This window comes from Vanessa tameamea, chromosome 4 (genome assembly GCF_037043105.1).
Source record: "Vanessa tameamea isolate UH-Manoa-2023 chromosome 4, ilVanTame1 primary haplotype, whole genome shotgun sequence".
Classification (NCBI taxonomy): Eukaryota; Metazoa; Arthropoda; class Insecta; order Lepidoptera; family Nymphalidae; genus Vanessa; species Vanessa tameamea.
Window position 1 is genome coordinate 7,421,148 of NC_087312.1, and position 19,090 is coordinate 7,440,237.

The following is a 19,090-nucleotide window of genomic DNA, read 5'->3' on the forward strand; positions in this document are numbered from 1 at the left end:
TATTGGAGATTGTTAAACACTTGTGTTTTTTTTGTTATCAATAGTGCCTTAGTTATCTTTTATTATTTTTTTTCACATTTTGCTTTCATCGTGTACATGTTCATAAAAAATTACACCATCTTTAGGTAAATTTAACCTTAATGTTATTAATTGAATACAAAAAGAAAAAATTGTATAAAATTTTCCTAAGTCATCGTCAGTTTCTTTATCGAATTCATCATTTTAATAATTTGCGTATTTTTTATGTTGCTATTCAAATTTGTGTTTTCAGGTAATACAAATTTAATAAGTTTTCAGTTTTATGATCATTGTTAGTTAAATAAATCATTATAATTTATTTGCTCTGTACACCCCACTATGTCCGTGCACTGGGCTTTAATTATCATATTGAAATTATTTAGAATGTTACATATATTCCAATTTACGTAATTAAGCCTGTTCTTTAAAAAAACATCAAAGGTTACCGGTTTTTTCACCATCGAATTTATGAAAAGTTACTCTATCTTCTCTTGTTGATAAAACACATGTTTTAGACATTAACGTATCTATTAAAAATATATTTTTCAACAGTATATATTCTGGCTTTCTGAAAAATAATTTACGAAGTTAAAATTAGATTGAACACTACAAATTGATGGCCTAATTACAGAAGTGAAATAGTTAAAGTACTATTTGAGTTAAGTTTGAATAATAGTTTGTAATCTGAAACTTCAAATACGTGATGTGTACTAAAGTGTGTGTACATACAACATAATTCTGGCATTTGATACATTTATTTTGAACTTAAAGCAAGTTATTTATTAGTAATTATGTGTATTTATTTGTCGTCTTCTGGAGTCATGTTAATGGCGTCATTTATAATGTTAGTTCCATATAATTCTCAATGTTTTAAAAGTAAGTTTTTGTGTACTTTTGTCGATTGATGAAGTCCTTTCTTGTCTTTATTGCATGTAGTGATGATAAAAAATGGAGTAACTTTTGTCTTTATAATTAAAAGAAGCAGGGGGGATCTAAGTGATAACGCTCTATGACATAATCGGGCCTCACAATTAACCATTTGTTTCGATTCGCGAGTCAAAAGTCGGATGGTAAATATTTTAAATAAAAAAATATTTTCGACTTTGAGAAGTTACTCAATTTTTATTATTGTATAGTAAATATTTATGAAAATAAACTAAACTGATTTTGTTAATATTTTGATATATTCATTATTATGAATTAAATTTTGCGCAATCTTATTATTTACTTAAATTAAAGAAGGAGGATAATTTGATGTGCCATTGTTTTAACTTTTTGATTAAATTCAAAAATTTAAACGGAATCGATCGTATCTATACCTGTATACGTGCTATTTGGTGACTAATGGAAAATAATTACAGAAGACAGGTTCGTGTCGGGCTATGTTGGTGGTTGCCGGTTGGTTCATTCCAATTACATTAAATACGCAAATAAAAGTAATTAAACCTTATTGCCTCGTCTGGAGTAGAGTTCATTTTTCGCTTAGAGGATCGGTATTGCTATTCAAAAAGGAAATGCTGCTAGCACTCTTGCTTTTTTACTTAAGACTTTTTTCTATATAATTTACTTGCAACCCGCCCCGGCTTCGCACGGGTGCAATACTGATACTAAATATACTACAGATTGTCTTACAACGTTTAGTTTTTCAGTCAATAGACAATACAAACCGATATGTCCCTGCGTTTTAAATCTGTAATATCTTTGAAAATATTAATTCAAATTACATGCTGAGAAGGGCCATATTGATCTATATTAAATGCAAAATGTATTTAAGGTACTTATTGGATAAGGATAAATGCTGTATTGCTTAACATCGCTTCGAAAATAAGCCATTTCTTCTCGTAAAAAGTAAAGGATAAAGAATGGTTGTTGTGGGCTATCCCTAAGAGATAGACATATACCGTCACGGACTTTTTGAAGACCTTTTTAAGGTGTACAATACTGTAGTACATTATTTTAATCTATCTCGTAGGGTTCAGCCAGCGTTTGCAAAGTAAGCGCATAAAAAATATTTATTTACGACATCACTTCAGAAACCTCTAAAATTATCAGTGTTTCTCTACTATATTGTGCATGTATTATACATATAATCTTCCTCTTGAATCAATCTATCTATTAAAAAAAACGCATCAAAATCCGTTGTGTAATTTTAGAGATCTAAGCATAGATAGGGATAGACAGGTCAGCTGACTTTGTTTTATACTATGTAATGATTAGCGAGAGTAAAAATATATTTTTTCTAACAATTGTTGCTACTAATATAAGTTACAAAACGTTTTGAATCGTTTAACCTAATGGTTAATCCCAAAAATATTTAATATAAAAAAAAAACAATCAGGGTAGTTTATGAGAATTGTCTCATGCTGAGTTTATAATTATGCATTGTTATCCATATTTGACATTTTTTTGGCAAAATTATGAGTATGTACAATCATGTCCAAAGTCCACGCGAAATACATCGAACACAACTTTTCACATTTGAAGTACATATAGAAAGTTACACGACAGTGTCATCAGTTGAAAAAAACAAGTTTTGTAAAAGGATGTGATACAATGTTGCGAATTTCTATCAGATTATTTTAGTCTAAGTGGTCGCACCGCCCGCACCGTAGACGCGGCACTAAAGCAGGAAACAATTATGTCTGCGATTCTAGATTAATAACTTGTTTTGACACGCTATCTTCCAAAATATTGTTCGTGAGTTTGTCTATATTTTTAATTACACGCATATTACATTCAAATACATATACATATTGCATTCTGAACGTCAAGTCGTTACCATGAATCTTGTAAATTCTAATACAATTTCGTCTCGTTTTGTAAATGTGAATTAATCTTATAACTGTAACTGACAATTTTACGGGACTGACACGTTTATTTTTTAAATTTACGGTATACTAATTTAAAATGAAGTTTTAAATTAGATTTGTACTATTGTTTTTATATAATTATGTGAGTAATTACACAAAGAAAAATTTTCAAACTTGATATATATACGAGGTACCTAGGATAACTATATTTTTCTTTTTAACGTTACTTCAAAACATTTATCAGATCTGGAATTAGTCCATAAACATTTCTAACCTTTTGAAAAAATGTGTTTCCTATGCCCTCAGATGGTTCAAAATAGCCCAGACTGTAATATCATCTGAAGTTTTCTTTGTATTAACCTTTTTTTTTATTTGAGAAGAAGCATTAGCTTGGATCTATCCTGGAATAATATATGGGTGAACAAGCAGCTTGATTTCGAATTTATGCGGCAACCATCGCAACTCTTGTGAGCCGATGCGATATCTTAAAGATTAAGCGACACGGATATATTTTTCCTCAACTTTGTCCTCGGTAGTTTCTTTCGGTTTCTAATATGGAAGCGATGTATTCACTGGTGACTGGATATTTATAATCGATTAACGTAAATTATCCACAGTCCTCCGGAAAATTGCTATCATTGAAGTAATAGTGCACGGTATTTGTTTTATTACACGGTCTCTTGTGTTGGTGTGGTATCCCGGGTGGAGATCGTCTTTAATTAATTTGCGATTTAGTTCAAATAGACCACGCCACGACAGAGCTTTCTAAAGACGAATTCTATCTCACTTATTATGGTTTAAGCGAAACTTAGTCGCTTGGTCAAGAACTTGATCACAGTGTGAAGTTTTTTTTATTACCTCTGTTTTATTCTGGATCGTCAGTCTTGTTATATAATGACAAAGAATTAAGACGTTTTATGTAAATGCTGTTCCCAATTGCGATGGTACTAATTGCGTATCCGTAGATCCACTTCTTAACCACCACTTCGCGGACTTGCTCTCGTATTATTATTAATAATATATTTACTGTGTATTCGCATAAAATTATAATATTAACTTTTTCTAGCAACAATGTAGAATATTCTGATTCATATTATCTACATTGTTCAGAATTTCTGAATGAACATTCTGAAAACAATACTTTTTAATTACTTTATATCAGATTTCGTTCAAAAACTTAGATAGATGAATATAGTGAACTGATTTGAACTGGTAATAAAGCAGATTTCGCCAGTATTTTGAAGTCGACTCTGTTATTTAGTTCCCTTATACTTCAAACACGAATATCTAAAACTAACAACTCTCCCAAATTTAATTAACAATTTACACAACTAGAAATTGAATACTAGAAAAAAGCCACTCGCTGAGTTAAGACAATATTAACCATTCCGTTTTTATCATGATTCGGCATAGTTCAATGTCAGTTTGATTTTAATATTCACCGGTCTCCTCAATTGATATGAATAAGTAAATAGAAGCTATTTCAATTAATCAAGTCACGTCGTCATAATTTTGTATATAATGTTTTGCATTGAATTATTTTGAATATTTTTATATTAAATTTTACCGATTATTTACCGACATATACTATCACCACGACTACAAAGAAAAACGCTTAGAAAAAACGTCCGGAGCAATTTTTTCTTGAGAATAAATGTTAAAAATTTTAAGCATCTACGCATTCTTTAGATTAGTCAAAACATGTTTAAAAAGGTATCATCCATGCTAATGGAAACAGCCACCCTGTCCTTCGCTTCGCGATTTTTAACGGAAACATTATTTTCGTTAAAAAAATGATAACATGAAACAATGTAAGGCAAACCAAAACAAACTGTCGTAGGGTTGACAATTACTTTAGAGTTGTTATTAGGATTCATCTTATTGTCATTGACATGGGACATGTTGTGCTATAACAGAATATAGGAAAAAATTGGGGTTTGACCTGGACATACTAACTAGAAACATTGACTTGTAAATTAGGTTACCAGGGCATTCGGTCAGTGGAATTTGAAGTTGATGCACGTTTGTCTTGCACTTACCAAAACGCGCTTACGCAGCATGTTTATCATGTGTTTGTTATTTTAATTTGTAAGACGCTGTTCATATTTTGTAATTGACAACTGTTATAAGCAAAGTGTAATGTCTGCATATATGTACATTTGAAGATAGACTGGGGTAAATGGAAAGTTCAATTCAATAATGTTTATAAAAGGTTATGTAAACAGTGATAGTTAGCTCTCATAGGTTTTTGTGTTCTTTATGATTTTTACATTTTATACATTTATTATTATCAGTAGTTTTTTTTTTAATTTAAATTTATAAAATATTTCCCTTTACGCGTATTTTATTTTCATATTAAATGTGTCAATTTTAATTTTAGAAATAAGTGTGACAACGAGAAGCGACGTCGAGAGTTGGAAAACGAAGTAATAAATCAACTAGAGGAACTTCTGGGGACTTGTCTTGCTGAAGTAAAGCAACCAGACAAAAACGGCATCGTCCAGAAAGCAACTAGGCAGATTGAGGACGTATTGCAGCGGCGCCGGAACTGCCCTGGAGACTGCCCCCAGCGTATCGTTCAGAGCTTGTCACCTGTACAAGCTGGTGAAGTTAGTTCCACCCAGCAACAACCGCTCCCTAGTGGTTTTCAGTATTCCGAGCTGAGCACTCTAATCGAGGTAATATACATGAATCCGTATATTCAATGAGATGTTAGATATCTTCTTTGATTTAATTTGTAATGGGCGTTAATTACAGCGCCATTCCCAGTATAACTAAGCTTGTTAGTTCCTTTTAAAGAAATTGTTTATCTTCTGTTTAAAAAATAATTAGCATTAGCATTAGCAGCCTGTAAATTTCCCACTGCTGGGCTAAAGGCCTCCTCTCCCTTTGAGGAGAAGGTTTGGAGCATATTCCACCACGCTGCTCCAATTCGGGTTGGCGGAATACACATGTGGCAGAATTTCGTTGAAATTAGACACATGCAGGTTTCCTCACGATGTTTTCCTTCACCGCCGAGCACGAGATGAATTATAAACAAATTAAGCACATGTAAATTCAGTGGTGCCAGCCTGGGTTTGAACCCGAAATCATCGGTTAAGATGCACGCGTTCTAACCACTGGGCCATCTCGGCTCAAAATAATTATAGTCGTACATTATGTTATTGATTTTATTATCATAGCTTATACAATTATTTAAATGTAATGCTATGTATTAATTGCAGGCGATAAAGCATTATACCGGAGTCCTGGGTTTAATATTAATGGAAATTAACTCGAAAGGCGAAATTGAGTGTGTGACTGAAAATATAAAAGACCTCGTTCTTGCGGAAAGGACCGAGTTATATAAGAAATCAATATTCTCGCTTTTGCATGCTGACGATCATGCAAAACTAAAACCATTGCTGAGAAATATCCAAAACTTTTCCTGGGGATCGGGCGATTCTGATAAATTCCAATATATCCATGCCCGCCTGCTTTTAAAAGATTCAAATGTTGCCGATGGTTCCAGGTTAGTCGTGGTGTAGTTGGTTAATTGTCTAATTGTATTGTAATATATTTTTAAAAACGATTTCATTTACTTTGAGGTAGTAAAGAAGATAAATAAACGGAATACAACAATTTTTATTTACAGTTTAAGAAAAACTATTTAATTTTTATTTCATTGGCCAGGTTTGTGGATACTGTGATCCACGCTGCGCCAGTACGCAGCTCGTCCACGGAGGAGGCCGGCTCCGTCATGTGCGTCATTCGGCGCTGTGAGTCGGCCGCTATCTCCAACGACGGCGGACCCACCATCGTTTTCAGATTGGATTGTAACTTTAATATCTTATGTAGGTTTTATTTAATTCCTAAAATGGTTTCATATCGATTTACAATTTGTAATGATTTATTTTTGAATTGTTACAGCTTGTGATTTGTCTGGAGTGGAAAACTGTATAAATTCTCCTATTTCTCTTGTGGGAGTTCGTTACTTAGATCTCGTAGAAAGTAGTGATCGTGCACGCGTATCGACACATCTTCAGGAAGTAGTAGGTCGGGCCGGATTGCTCGTGGTGAGCGAACCCTACCGATTACGTATCGGGACCGACGGTCCTCGTATCCGAGTAAGCGCACAGGCTAGACTCTTTCCGACAGTCGGCGAGCCAGACTTCATAATGTCTACGAATACCGTACTCGGCGATGAGGACGTGGATATTCACGACGCGGGAACGTCCCGCCCATCGCTCGGTGGTCCTCTCATGACTTCAGTCGCCAATGGTGAGACATCATCCTCAGAGCCGCGCTATCGCTCCCCTATGAGCCCCGGTGAACATCAATTCACCATCAACGACTTTGACCTCGAAACTTGGCCATCATCTTTCCCGATGGGAGAAATGTCAGGTGAGGAAGCAAAAGAACGGAAAGAAAGCGGCGAAAACAATCCCGCTGCGCATGCGTCGCCAGTCGAAGCGCCACCACCAGCGGCCGTTCACGAGGAACCAAATCGCCTTCGTATTTTGCTTAGCAAGAAGAGCGTACTCAAAGATTTACTAAATCAAGAAGACGACGAGGCGACGAGCAGCGAGACCTCGGCCCCGCACACCCCGCACACGCCGCACACGCCGCATACGCCGCACACGCCGCACACCCCGCACACGCCGCACACGCCGCTCACGCCGGCCTCGGCCTTGTCGCCGCTGCACTCGGCGCAGGCGCACGCACGACCCCCGCCGCACATGGGCCAACATCAGCCGCCGCCTCATAACACCCACCAGTCAACACATCATAACAATCAACTACGCAAAGTGAGATATTTTTTTTATTACGGAATAAGTTTTGCTACTTTTAACACTTTAATTATAACGTTTTAATTTAATTTTAGATTTTAAATGACAAGTCTGACGAGGACGGAGAGGAAGGCAGAAGAAATTCAACGGACAGTTCGCGTGGATCTTCGCAGTCCAGCGCCTTGCTCTCGCAGCTGCTTTCAAACAATAATGGTCCGTCGAGCAACGGACGTTCTCAGGAAAGCGATATGTACATGGACCGAATAGCCGGCATGAAGCGAAAGTTTGAAGAGTCCAAAGCCTCTACGAGCACCGCTAAGAGAGCTACGCCTGAAAATCAACAGGTAATCATATCTATCAAACATTTACAATATTATGTATCGCGTGTAAGTTGCTAGATAAGGAATTAGTCCCGTGTATGTCCGCTCACATAGTTTTAAGGACACAAAGCAATGATTGCGGGTGGTTACTTGGACTAGATTACACATCTAGTCCATGTAACCACCCACTAAGAGAGATTCGAATATAATACTTTAAGAGTTAATTAGTCATGTATTTTATTATTGTTATATTTACTATTTTACGTACGGGGCAGTTTAATTTTTGTTTTATTTATAATAAGGTACGCACTACTTTCTAATTGTAAAACTAATTGTACATCAAGTATTAGTACAAATTTATTACTAATCGGAAATCAACCATTATGCGCGCATTTACCAGGTGTCGTCGAGTGCCACAGGAGCAGGCGGCGGGTCCGGAGCGCCGACATCCACGGCGTCGTCGAGCGCCAACAGTCCGGCAACCAGCAGTGGCCCCGGCATGAGCCCGCTCTGTCAGAAGAACCAAATCCTCGTGTCGCTGTTGGCGCGGCAGCAGACCACCCCGCCTACGCCGCTGCCGCTGCCGAACCCCATCCTGCGGCCCTACCCGGCGCAGGCGCGCGCGCCGCCCACGCTCGGCCACGCGCACCAGCACCAGCACCCCCTCCACATGGCGCAGGCTCGCCACCCACATCACACTATTTCCAATATTCTCACCGCTAAGTGAGTTGTATATTTTAAAAAAAAAATCGTATATATAGAATGATATTGCCTGTCGACATCGCCCATCTGTATGAAAAGAGCATAGAGATCGATTTTGATCACATTAAATTGCAACCTAAAAATTAAATAAGTATAGGTTTAAGAATAAAGGAATATTATTCTAAGTGTGATTGTGTCCTATGTATAAATAATAATTAGTATTAGTACAGCGATTAAATCATGATATTTTGACTAAGTTGAAGCTGAGGATTTATGTAAATATATAGGTTAAAGTTAACTTTAAATGCACTTAATTTTACGAATTAAGCATATATAAAAAATATTCTGAATGTTTATAGCATTCGTGGAAACAATGTGAACGGAGGCGCAGGCCCGGTGTCGTCGGCATCGAGTGTGGATTGCTCCAACATGCAGGGCATTCAGACGTCGCAGGGCGGCCCCGTGGGGCAGGCGGGGCAGAGCCACCTGCAGATGGTGCTGCAGGGCGGCGCTCGCGCCGGATACCAGCCTGCCCCGCCTCATTACCCCTATAACAACCAGGCGCAGTGAGTCGCTAACCTAAATATAGAAAATATACCTTAAATTGTTTAAATTTTGCACACCATGGTTAATAATTATTGAAATATAGAATTTGCGAATTTATTGCGATGGTCGGACGAATTCATTTTTGTTAGAAATGGATGGTACCAACTTATCTAAAAATGTATTTGTAGGAGCGGAGGTATGAGATCGCAGAGCGGAACGAGTGGGGACAGCGAGGTACCAAATGATAAGACACTGTCGGATATTTTGGACGAGGTGATAGAAAATATGCCATATAACGATCGTTCCGCACCTGACGTCAACGTTCTCATGGATATGGAGAGTAACCGACAATTACGCTCGGATTATGCTGTAAGTTATATTAGAAAAATATTTAGGATTATCTATTGATTTCGAACTTTTATGGAAACCATTTTAATAAATTATTTTTCGAACCGTAGTGAGTATTACTAAGATATGTGCGACTGCTCTGTTTTAGGGCGTTAAAGAAAAAAATGACGTTATAAATGCTATAACGCAAAGTCTTATGCAATTCGAAACTGCGACAAAGAGTCCGGTCTCATCGAGCCCGAGCGTCCAAGCGTCGGCTTATCCCGCTCAGAGTCAAGTAAGTGAATTTTTCACCTACCGAATTTTTCAATGCGGCGATCCAAGTCGCAGTTTTTAATAAATATGGGGCGAACTCCAGACTTCACTCGGTATACATATTCTCCAATAAGTCTGTTTGTGGCGCACAGGGCTCGTGCACGATGAGCGGCGGCGCGGGCGCGCTGTACGGGCTGGTGGCGCGCAGCGACGCCGACAGCGCGCGCGCGCGCGCCGTGGTGGAGCAGCAGCGCACGCGCCTGCTGCAGATGCAGCGCTCGCAGCAGATGCTCGTCTCCCCCGAGGTCGGCCATTATTTTTATGTATAATGAGAATTAGAAGAAGAAAGCCATGCCATTTATAAATTCATGGAATTAGATTTTTCATTACAATTCAATTTTAAATAAAGTCAATGAGTTTTTAATATCTTTGATTTAGAATTATAATCGATATTTATAAAGTGTTTGGTAAACTAAATTGAAATAGGTATGCGTCCTTGGTCGGTAGTCTCAAGCACTGTAGATTTTTTGTGTGAATGATTGCCAATAAAATGTGATTCACTCGCCTTATTCGTGTTTCCGGTGCGTCGTCACCGCTTATTAGGGCCTCTGAACTAATTCTAATGATTGTTGAATCAGAACTTATAATTACAAAATATAATTTTGATTTTAACAAATATAATAATATTAGAAACAGTCTATCAAGTAAAGTTTGCAAGAACACTTTAGAATCTTTTTATTACTATGGTATCAATATTAAAGGGCGCGCCAAAAAAAGTATAAGGATGACATTAAAAATTTATATATAATTATTGTATTAAACATATAATATTTTGCTATTTTATATTGCAATGCAATATAAATTGCTCTATAAAGCCTGTGTTATTGCAGGCACAAGGGACATAACCTCTTAAGTTCCAGGTTGGTGGTGAATTGGAGGTGTAAGGATTGGTTTATATTACTTCTAGTGGCAATGTATGGGTGGGGTGACTACTTACCGTAAGGTGGCCTATTTACTAGGCCGACACTCTGTTTTTATAGTCACATCATTTCCAATACGTACAGTATATAGTGTTATGATATTCATTTTAGGATGTAAGCCGTCTTTTAGCAGAAGCGTGTTAAATGCAAATTTGCTATGTTACCACAGTCGATTTCCTAATTTTAAAATTGATGTTATTTGTAATTACAGGCTGCAGAGCAGCCCCAAGCCGATCTCGGTTCTACAATTAATGCTTTAGTTTCCGCGACGCCGCCTAACGTAGCTCTAAAGCGCACAGACTTCCATAATTTATATCATCATACGAGTAAGTACAAACACTCGACGGTGAAATTTACTAAGAATATTCAGTTCATATTAAGTATTACATTTATTTTTTACGTTTACAGATCAAATGGGGCCGAACTACGGCGCGAACAAAATGCCCTCGTCGCAACAGAATCCAATGCTAAGTCGACAACTCGTAAGTATACGATACGAACGTGCGCGCCACGCGCGTGAGGTGGAACAAGTGAGTGTAGCGTGTGCTCCACAGGGCGCGGGCGGCGCGGGCGGCGCGGGCGGCGCGGGCGCGTACGCGGCGGCGCTGCACACGCCCGTGGCGCCGCAGCCCTACCTGCGCGCGCCGCGCCCGCACCACGGTACGTAGCGCCCGCTGGATCCGTGAGTCGGTTGGCGTACTTGATATCGATATGCGATGTATTCTCTAAAGATTTGCGACCTGTGCTTTTAGACTCATCCAGTACGTAGCCTCCGAGCCACAGTGGAAAAGAGAATATTATTTATTACGTATAGAACATTTCCTATGCTACGGTTTTTTCTGATTTATATAATATAATAAATTGTTAATCAGGCGAGCCGTCGATTCATTGTTTGCAAATTGTATAACTTAGAGTGTATTTATTTTAAATCAATATTCTTAAATGTTTTTAATATTTTTTATTTTAAATCGACTTTACATAAGAATATGTATTATAAAGGTATGTAAGTATTATTACAATTATCTGCGGATATTGTAATAAAACATAAATATTTAAAATATTCAGTCTGATCCAAGGTTTTTATGGTACGCTTTAATGCATAATATATACTAATTTATTTTGAGGTAGATAGTTCTCTCATTCTTGAATTTTAAGTCGAAGCATGTTTATTCTAAAACGATAATTCCTTCAGCATGCTCTGTAGAGATGTTAAAATAAACTTTATTTATGATACAATTTAGATTGATAAAATTCTTTACAACTAATTGCATGATTATATTATTGGCTTTAATATACGAAATTCCAAATAAAAGCGATGGGTAGAGTTAGCGTACTAGTTAGACGAGCTTAAGAGAGGTCGCATGCAACGGTAAAGGCGGATGGCCTAGTTTTCGAATAGCGGAGAGGGCGGTGATGCCGGTCTCGCCATTACCACTCGCACGCGAACTCCACGAGAACGAGTCGCTCGCTCGGCAGTCAGTCCGGAATCGGTAGCGACCGGCCGGGTACCCAAGTAGGTAGGTCTCGGCACAGCGTCGCCAGGCGAGTGCTGAACGAGGCGCGAATGGCAGTGGCCGAGTACTATATGAGGCGTGTGTGGCAGTGGGCGGCTACTATGAGGAGAGCGATGTGGGCGTCCGAGCCCTGTGCGGCGAGTTCGCGCGGCGAATGGCGCAGGGCGCGCACCCCGCGCACCCGCCGCACCCGCCGCACCCGCCGCACCCGCCGCACCCGCCGCACCCGCCGCACACGCCGCATGCCTCGCCTCACGATCATCCGCTCTCGTGTGAGTATGCATGTGTCGACTGATTTCGTCGTAACGGCCTCTTAAGAAATGAACTGTTCCCTATTAACATTAACATATAAACAAATGGTCGTCGAAAAAATATTCGTCGTGATCTACTGTCGATTTCATTTCTAATAACATGCTTGTATGTATGCATATAATCTAACGAATTTTGCCTTTCCGACTCTTCCACGGTTCTTTGGCGTTCGAGGTACGAAGGAAGTAAGGTAAACGGTAGTTTTCGTAGCAAAATTGTTATTTCTACTCACTGTCGTCGTGCATGTCTCTTAATTTTGACGTAAGGCGAAATTACTTCCGCTTGTATATTTATAAAATTCTGAATTATATATCACGTCGACTGGATGGCGTCCTTATTTACTAGCGCTATTTTTCTAATATCTGGATCAGTCTGCAATGCGATACGACCGAAACAAAAGGGAGAGGTGCTCTCGACCTACAAGAATCGTAAGTTTCGCCGTGAGTAGTGCGCCGACCGCTGATGTAGTTACCGACACGCAGGCGTGGGTGGCGTGGGCGGCGTGAGCGGAGGAGGCGGCGTAGGCGGCGTGGGCGGCGTGGGCGGCGTGGGCGGCGCGGGCGGCGCGGCGGGCGGCGGCACGTCGGAGTACGTGCGCAACGAGCTGCGCGCCGTGGTGGGCGCGCGCTCGGCCCGCCCCGACCTGCACGCGCTGCACGCGCCCGAGCTCGACCCGCTGCTCACGTTCGACATGCCCGCTCCTGGTTAGTACTGACTGTTCTTTCCCTCGTTACGGAACCTCGATCTCTAGAGTGGTCGATCTCCTTCTAGGAAAACCTTTTATCTGATGTTTGTAGAGAGTGAATCAGTACCTGGCAAATAAAAAGTTGGATCTCTGTTGCTCTAGTGAAACGAAATTTATTCGAGTATATTTCAAATATTGTAGGAGATTACACTGAGCATACTACTACTGTTGTTGTGGTTTATGAATTATTTCGACGAAAATTAATAACGAAATGTAAACCTACTTTTTGGTCAAGTATTTGGACTTCCGAGACAGAGATCAATCCATGAATAATTTGAGAAAAGTACACTTATGAAAATGTTTCATAAGTTACCTTAAGTTTAACAAAACCTTTTGGTTTTGTACTTTACTGAAAGTTTATATTTAGTAAATATTTAAAACTTTAATTACTTATATATAATTTTATACTAAATAAATGTATATTAAGACTCAGATATTATATCATATGTTTATTATGATTATTCGTAAACTTTATTTGCTTTTATGGTCTTGGTAATACTTTGATACCAAGATACCTTCAACGATATTTAATTGACCATAATAATAATCATTATTACTTAATATTGAAAAAATAAGATATTTTTTTGGATAACATATATAGATAGATACGAACCCTTAAGTTTTGACTGCACGTATACATTGTAAGCGTAATTATTGTTACCGTAGTTTTCGCATACACAGGAAAAGAGAATGAATAAAAAATAATCACCAATCAACTCCGTTATTGTATGTATATTGTTCTATCTACTAACTTTTGCCCGCAACCTTGTCTGTGTAGATTTTAGACCGGAATCCTCATTTCGTATCCATAGGAACCTTTTTACAAGTGGTTTGATTGTTGTACATCTGGCTCTCGTGATCGTAGCGAGATTTAATACATCCCAATTTTTAAGTCTTAATTTCTATTAACCACAAAAAGTTTTATCAAAATTGGTTCCTTGGATTGTGCGTAATGCATGAAAAGTAATTTTTCAGTTTCATAATGATAACAGTTTTATGTTATAACTTTAATTGTTATCAAATATATTTGGATTTTGGGTTTTAATTTATTAGTAAACTTATTTTTTTCTTTTCTAAACGATAGGCGACATCGACAGTTTTAAATTTTTGATAGTATCGATATCAACGAAGTAATTACTCTTCATGATGCATCTTAAAATGTGAATTGATGATTAAGTCAAAACTAAGATATAATTGTTATAAGTAAATTAAATGTGTATTTAGATGTTATTAATAGGATATTAGCTCAACTGTTGAAAAGACACTCCGGAACATTCTGCAAATTTGTTTTGTATTCGTTTTGTATTTAGGAAATGAGCCGAGCAAATTCAATTGTTTCAGTAGGTCACCATTTTTTTTCCCGTGGCAACCATATTACCCGATTATTTAAAATTAGAGTCAATCATTTTACAGAACTAAATGTTTGTTTGATGAAATGTCTATTATATTATATTATGTAAACGGATCGAGTATCGAAGAGTAGCGTATTCAGTGAACAAAATTGATCAATGTATTATCGGGCAATGTATATTATAAATTAAACAGAATAACATTAGGTTTGGAAGCGATATCTAATACATATATATGACACTCTTTTCGTTGTTTTGAGAAGTAAGCATAGATAAAAGAGAATGGTGATAAAACATTGCCAGAGTGACGGCTGGTTACTGGCAATGTATCCGTGTGTACGTATGTAGGTGGCGGTGGTGTGGTGGGGGGTCGAGCGTCATCGGCGTCGGCAAACTCGTGGGAGTCGCAACAGAGCATACCGGTAAGCCAGGGACGCGACCAGCGGTACCAAACCATCAAGTCACTTTTACACTACTTCTGTATCGATTTCCATTATTTTTGTAGAATTACTTTTATATAAATATTACGTATTGAGTCTGCTCTGCTGCGTGTGTTGTCGAGTCGACCATCTGACTATTAGAGGCTGAATGAAAGAGGTGTGCCAACGACGCTCGTAAAGTTTTTCTCTTACTTCAATTTCGAATGTCTCTAATCATTCGCGTCCAATGCTTTATTACAGTTACAATGATTGGCACATTTCTAAATTATCAATAAAGCTTTTGTGATGTGAATTTGAATAATAATTCTTATAGATATTATTTCATAATTATATATGCATTTTGAATTTGATTTAGATTATATAAATTCATGAGAACATGATAATGTCATCGCTTCCTAGGTTTTCTGTACTTGTGATATATTAGCTTAAAAATGGGGTAATTCGCATGCGCAAGCGTTAAATTATGGTTACGGTTTTAATTAAGGTGTAGTTATATAAAATGTTTATGATTTTGCAATTGGACTGCTTATTATTTTGCTCGTAAAATATTTTTTATATAGCATACGAATTATGTCGTTTATCGAGTGCCGTATTACAGATCATTATAATAATTGATTGCATGATTCTAATTATACTTCGATCGAAATGTGAGGTGCGATCAAAATGTTCATTCATACTATTTATATATAAACATGGTAATTCGGATACTTGAGAACGAAGTATACACCCTCACTTATTTCTTAATATTTTTCAATTGCTTATTGCTCTTTACCTCTGAAATCATTTTCAAATAAACAACATGCTATGCAATATTTATATAATAAGTAAAAATATTTTAAGGTTAGTACCATTTAATGTTGTTATTTATTAACTATGACTAACAGAGTAATTCTATTTCACTCTTAAATAAAATTAAAATTACTCTTCGTCTTCGATATTAGACTAATATTGTTTACAATATTATCACAATAAAGAAAGTTTAAAGTATTATATTCGATTATTCAAAGTTTAAGAAGTTAATACTGCAACTCGATTATTATTTCAATTTGATACATACAAAACAATATATAAAATTTCGACAATGAAATAATTATTTACGTATTTTCAACATCCGATGCAAGGAGTACTGTAATTAAATCAATTTAACAATAGCACATACAATTAAAAAATATATGTATTTAATAGATACCTAACACCCGTAGACAATGGTAAGTAACGCCGGAAAGAGTATTTGAATGATTGGACAATTAAAAAATGGCGTTATTCCATAGTTGACTATTTTATCTTAATATATAATATTCTAATGGACAACGATATATTTATATTACAGTGTGCAATAAGATAGTATTACTTTTTGATATAATGAGTAGATGTCTCACATATAATATGCTTAATTGATTGACTGACACGATTAATAATGAATTGTTTTATTTGATGTTTTTATTCTAAGTACTGTCTACTGTCATCTGCCTGCATATGCGAGTCTAGATCGAGTTGCAAGATTTTCTTATTATCAAAGTAAATCGTTACTTTAATTATTATAAAACGTCACTACTGTGAATTGTCCCAATTGGGTTGTTTCCTAATGAAATATATATTTTGAAACGGACTTTATAAACTTTGAAAATCCTAATGCTAGTCACAGCAGTATTTGTATAAACCAAAGATTCTTTACGACCAATGTGTACATACACAAATATCAAATATATGGACCGTTTAGAGCTATTGCACTACATTTCAATAAATAAATTCCAATAGAGATATGTTATAAACGATAAAATAACTAAATGTAATATGTTTCAAGTTGAAAAATAACAGACGGCTATAATTTTTATTCTTCATCTAGTTTATTTAATATAAACGTATATACAACGATATCGGTTAAAATATCAATGAGTCTCCGGTTAAGGTTTTCATGTACTACTATATTTTTAATTATAATCATTATCGGTGCAAATTATATTGTTCGTAAGCCGCAAGCAAAAAATAACGATTTCAATTCATCTAGGAATTTTCCTTATCCTTTCCATTCCATGTGTCTTAATAAGTTTTTATTAACCAGAATCATATTTAATAAGATTTCTTGATAGTTATTTGTGTAAGTAATCAAAATGTATTCTTATTTGAATTGGAAACAACCTAATTTTATATTTGCCTTTAATTACATAGTATTAGGCATTATTTACTCAAGTTGTGGTACTTAGAATTATGTTTTAATTCTTCCTATTTTGTAATAGTTAATTTCAAGAGTATATTTTTTTATAATTCAGTAATTTGTTCACCATGTCATAATTGGAAATGAAGTTTTCTCTACTAGTGGATAGTTTAGCTTAAATTTTGGTCGGTCAAAATAAAGTATGAGATAGGCTATAATAAGAAATATATATTTTTTAATTTTGCGATTGAAATTGTCTTATATTTAATAAAGTATTAATAGATTCACTTTTTTGTAGATAGTAAAAACTGTGATCGATTTAATTATGAAAAGTAATAATTCAACAAATTTCAACCTTTAAAAATACTGAAGTAGAAAAATGATAGATAAATCTGAGACGTCCTGAATTTTTCCTGTACGATATCTACGAATCTAATCATTAATCCGATTCGATTCTCGCAATTCAAGTGGCGCTATGTTCCCAGACACCTAGCGTGTGGTTCACTGACCGTGCGTGTGTTGCGCAGAGTACTACGGAGGGCTCGGCGGAGGCGGCGGCGGGCGGTGATGAGGCGCAGACGGGCTCGGCTAAGGCGTCGCTGCTGCAGAAGCTGCTGTCCCAGTGACGCGCGGGCGCTCGTCGGGCCTCTGCCCACTTTGCATTTATACTTCGCGACGCCTAGACTGCGAGCTCTCGCGCCGAGCGGGGAGCGTCTCCGTGTGGATAGTATATAGTCTAGTAGTGCTAGTGATATTTTCGAGTAATGGAGATCGACGGTCGATCGTATGTATCCTTAAGTTCTATGAGAACTCCGTTTATTGTAAGTCATAGATTTATGTGTCTATGTATAGTTGTTGATGAGGTTCGACGAAGAATACGACGGTAGCTTCCCGTTGAGGAGTAAAATTTTGTGATTCGCAATATGATTGACTCGTACGCCTAGTTTACATTCATTAATATACAATAGTGACATACCGCGTGCAATATTGTATAGAAATATTAAACACATTTTTTTGGCGTTGTGAACGTTATGTATTATAGTGTGAAAGTCAGATGTTACCTGTTATGACAAAGTTAAGTTGTACTGTAGTATTCGAAGAAGCGTATGAGATTTGCTCGTGTTCTATACTCGCCGGAAGCCGAACGATGCGTGTCTGCAGAGGGCAGAGGTTTACTTGACGTAACGTTGAACAAAAGTCACTTTCGGGGAGTATAGAAATGAGTAAACATGGGTGTAAATAACGTGTTGTTAAATTATAGCAATTGCTTTAGTGTAAATATTTTGTTAATCTACCTTTGTGTTTCTGATATGGTATCATAATTTTCTTTTAATATTAATAATCATTTATTGATTTATTAAAGTTGTTTATACTATACTTTAATTATACAAAACATTTGTTATTTTCTTTTTTTGCCTGCGTGCTCATTATCACAGTTCTAATAATTCCATTATGCTATTTTTAAGTATATAATTTTTTTCAACAACAATATCTGGCGAAAGTACGAATTCTTTACGATCATCGCTCTGGCGATTTATCGTATTCCTACATTTTGTAGACGTTAATATAACGTTTTCCCCTCTATTATTTATTATCAAATTTCATTATTTTGCTACAAAATATTATGATGTTTGAAATGAGCATATCTCTTTACATAGCATTTTATTGCGTTATGATATTTAAATATGCCAAATGAAATACTCAATTTTGTTCGGTTTGATTTCAAGAACGAAGATTCAAGTTTATTAATTTTCATTTAAAAAAAATTATATCTGGTTTGAATTAAACAAAAAAAAACATAAATTGTTTTTTAAGAGTTCATATTTATTC

The 19,090-nt window shown here is 36.6% G+C and overlaps 1 protein-coding gene across 10 annotated transcripts in view; it reads left to right on the plus strand.

Moving 5' to 3' along the window:
• Positions 1-18,662, plus strand: part of LOC113394296 (uncharacterized) — a 41,947-nt gene extending 23,285 nt beyond the window's left edge. For 6 of the 10 annotated variants that reach the window (XM_026631542.2, XM_026631535.2, XM_064220610.1 and 3 more), the window contains 17 exons: positions 5,209-5,506; positions 6,053-6,339; positions 6,501-6,661; positions 6,738-7,615; positions 7,693-7,941; positions 8,318-8,640; positions 8,979-9,185; positions 9,354-9,534; positions 9,662-9,790; positions 9,921-10,073; positions 10,960-11,074; positions 11,157-11,230; positions 11,303-11,408; positions 12,352-12,534; positions 13,054-13,275; positions 15,014-15,087; positions 17,788-18,662. In XM_026631542.2, coding sequence (XP_026487327.2) covers positions 5,209-5,506; positions 6,053-6,339; positions 6,501-6,661; positions 6,738-7,615; positions 7,693-7,941; positions 8,318-8,640; positions 8,979-9,185; positions 9,354-9,534; positions 9,662-9,790; positions 9,921-10,073; positions 10,960-11,074; positions 11,157-11,230; positions 11,303-11,408; positions 12,352-12,534; positions 13,054-13,275; positions 15,014-15,087; positions 17,788-17,886 — 3,739 coding nt within the window. In that variant the 3' untranslated portion in view covers positions 17,887-18,662. Of the gene's footprint in view, positions 1-5,208; positions 5,507-6,052; positions 6,340-6,500; positions 6,662-6,737; positions 7,616-7,692; positions 7,942-8,317; positions 8,641-8,978; positions 9,186-9,353; positions 9,535-9,661; positions 9,791-9,920; positions 10,074-10,959; positions 11,075-11,156; positions 11,231-11,302; positions 11,409-12,351; positions 12,547-13,053; positions 13,276-15,013; positions 15,088-17,787 lie in introns of those variants that run through there. The other 4 variants (XM_026631534.2, XM_026631537.2, XM_026631543.2 and 1 more) reach the window with 4 other exon arrangements.
• The last annotated feature ends 428 nt before the right edge of the window (positions 18,663-19,090 follow it).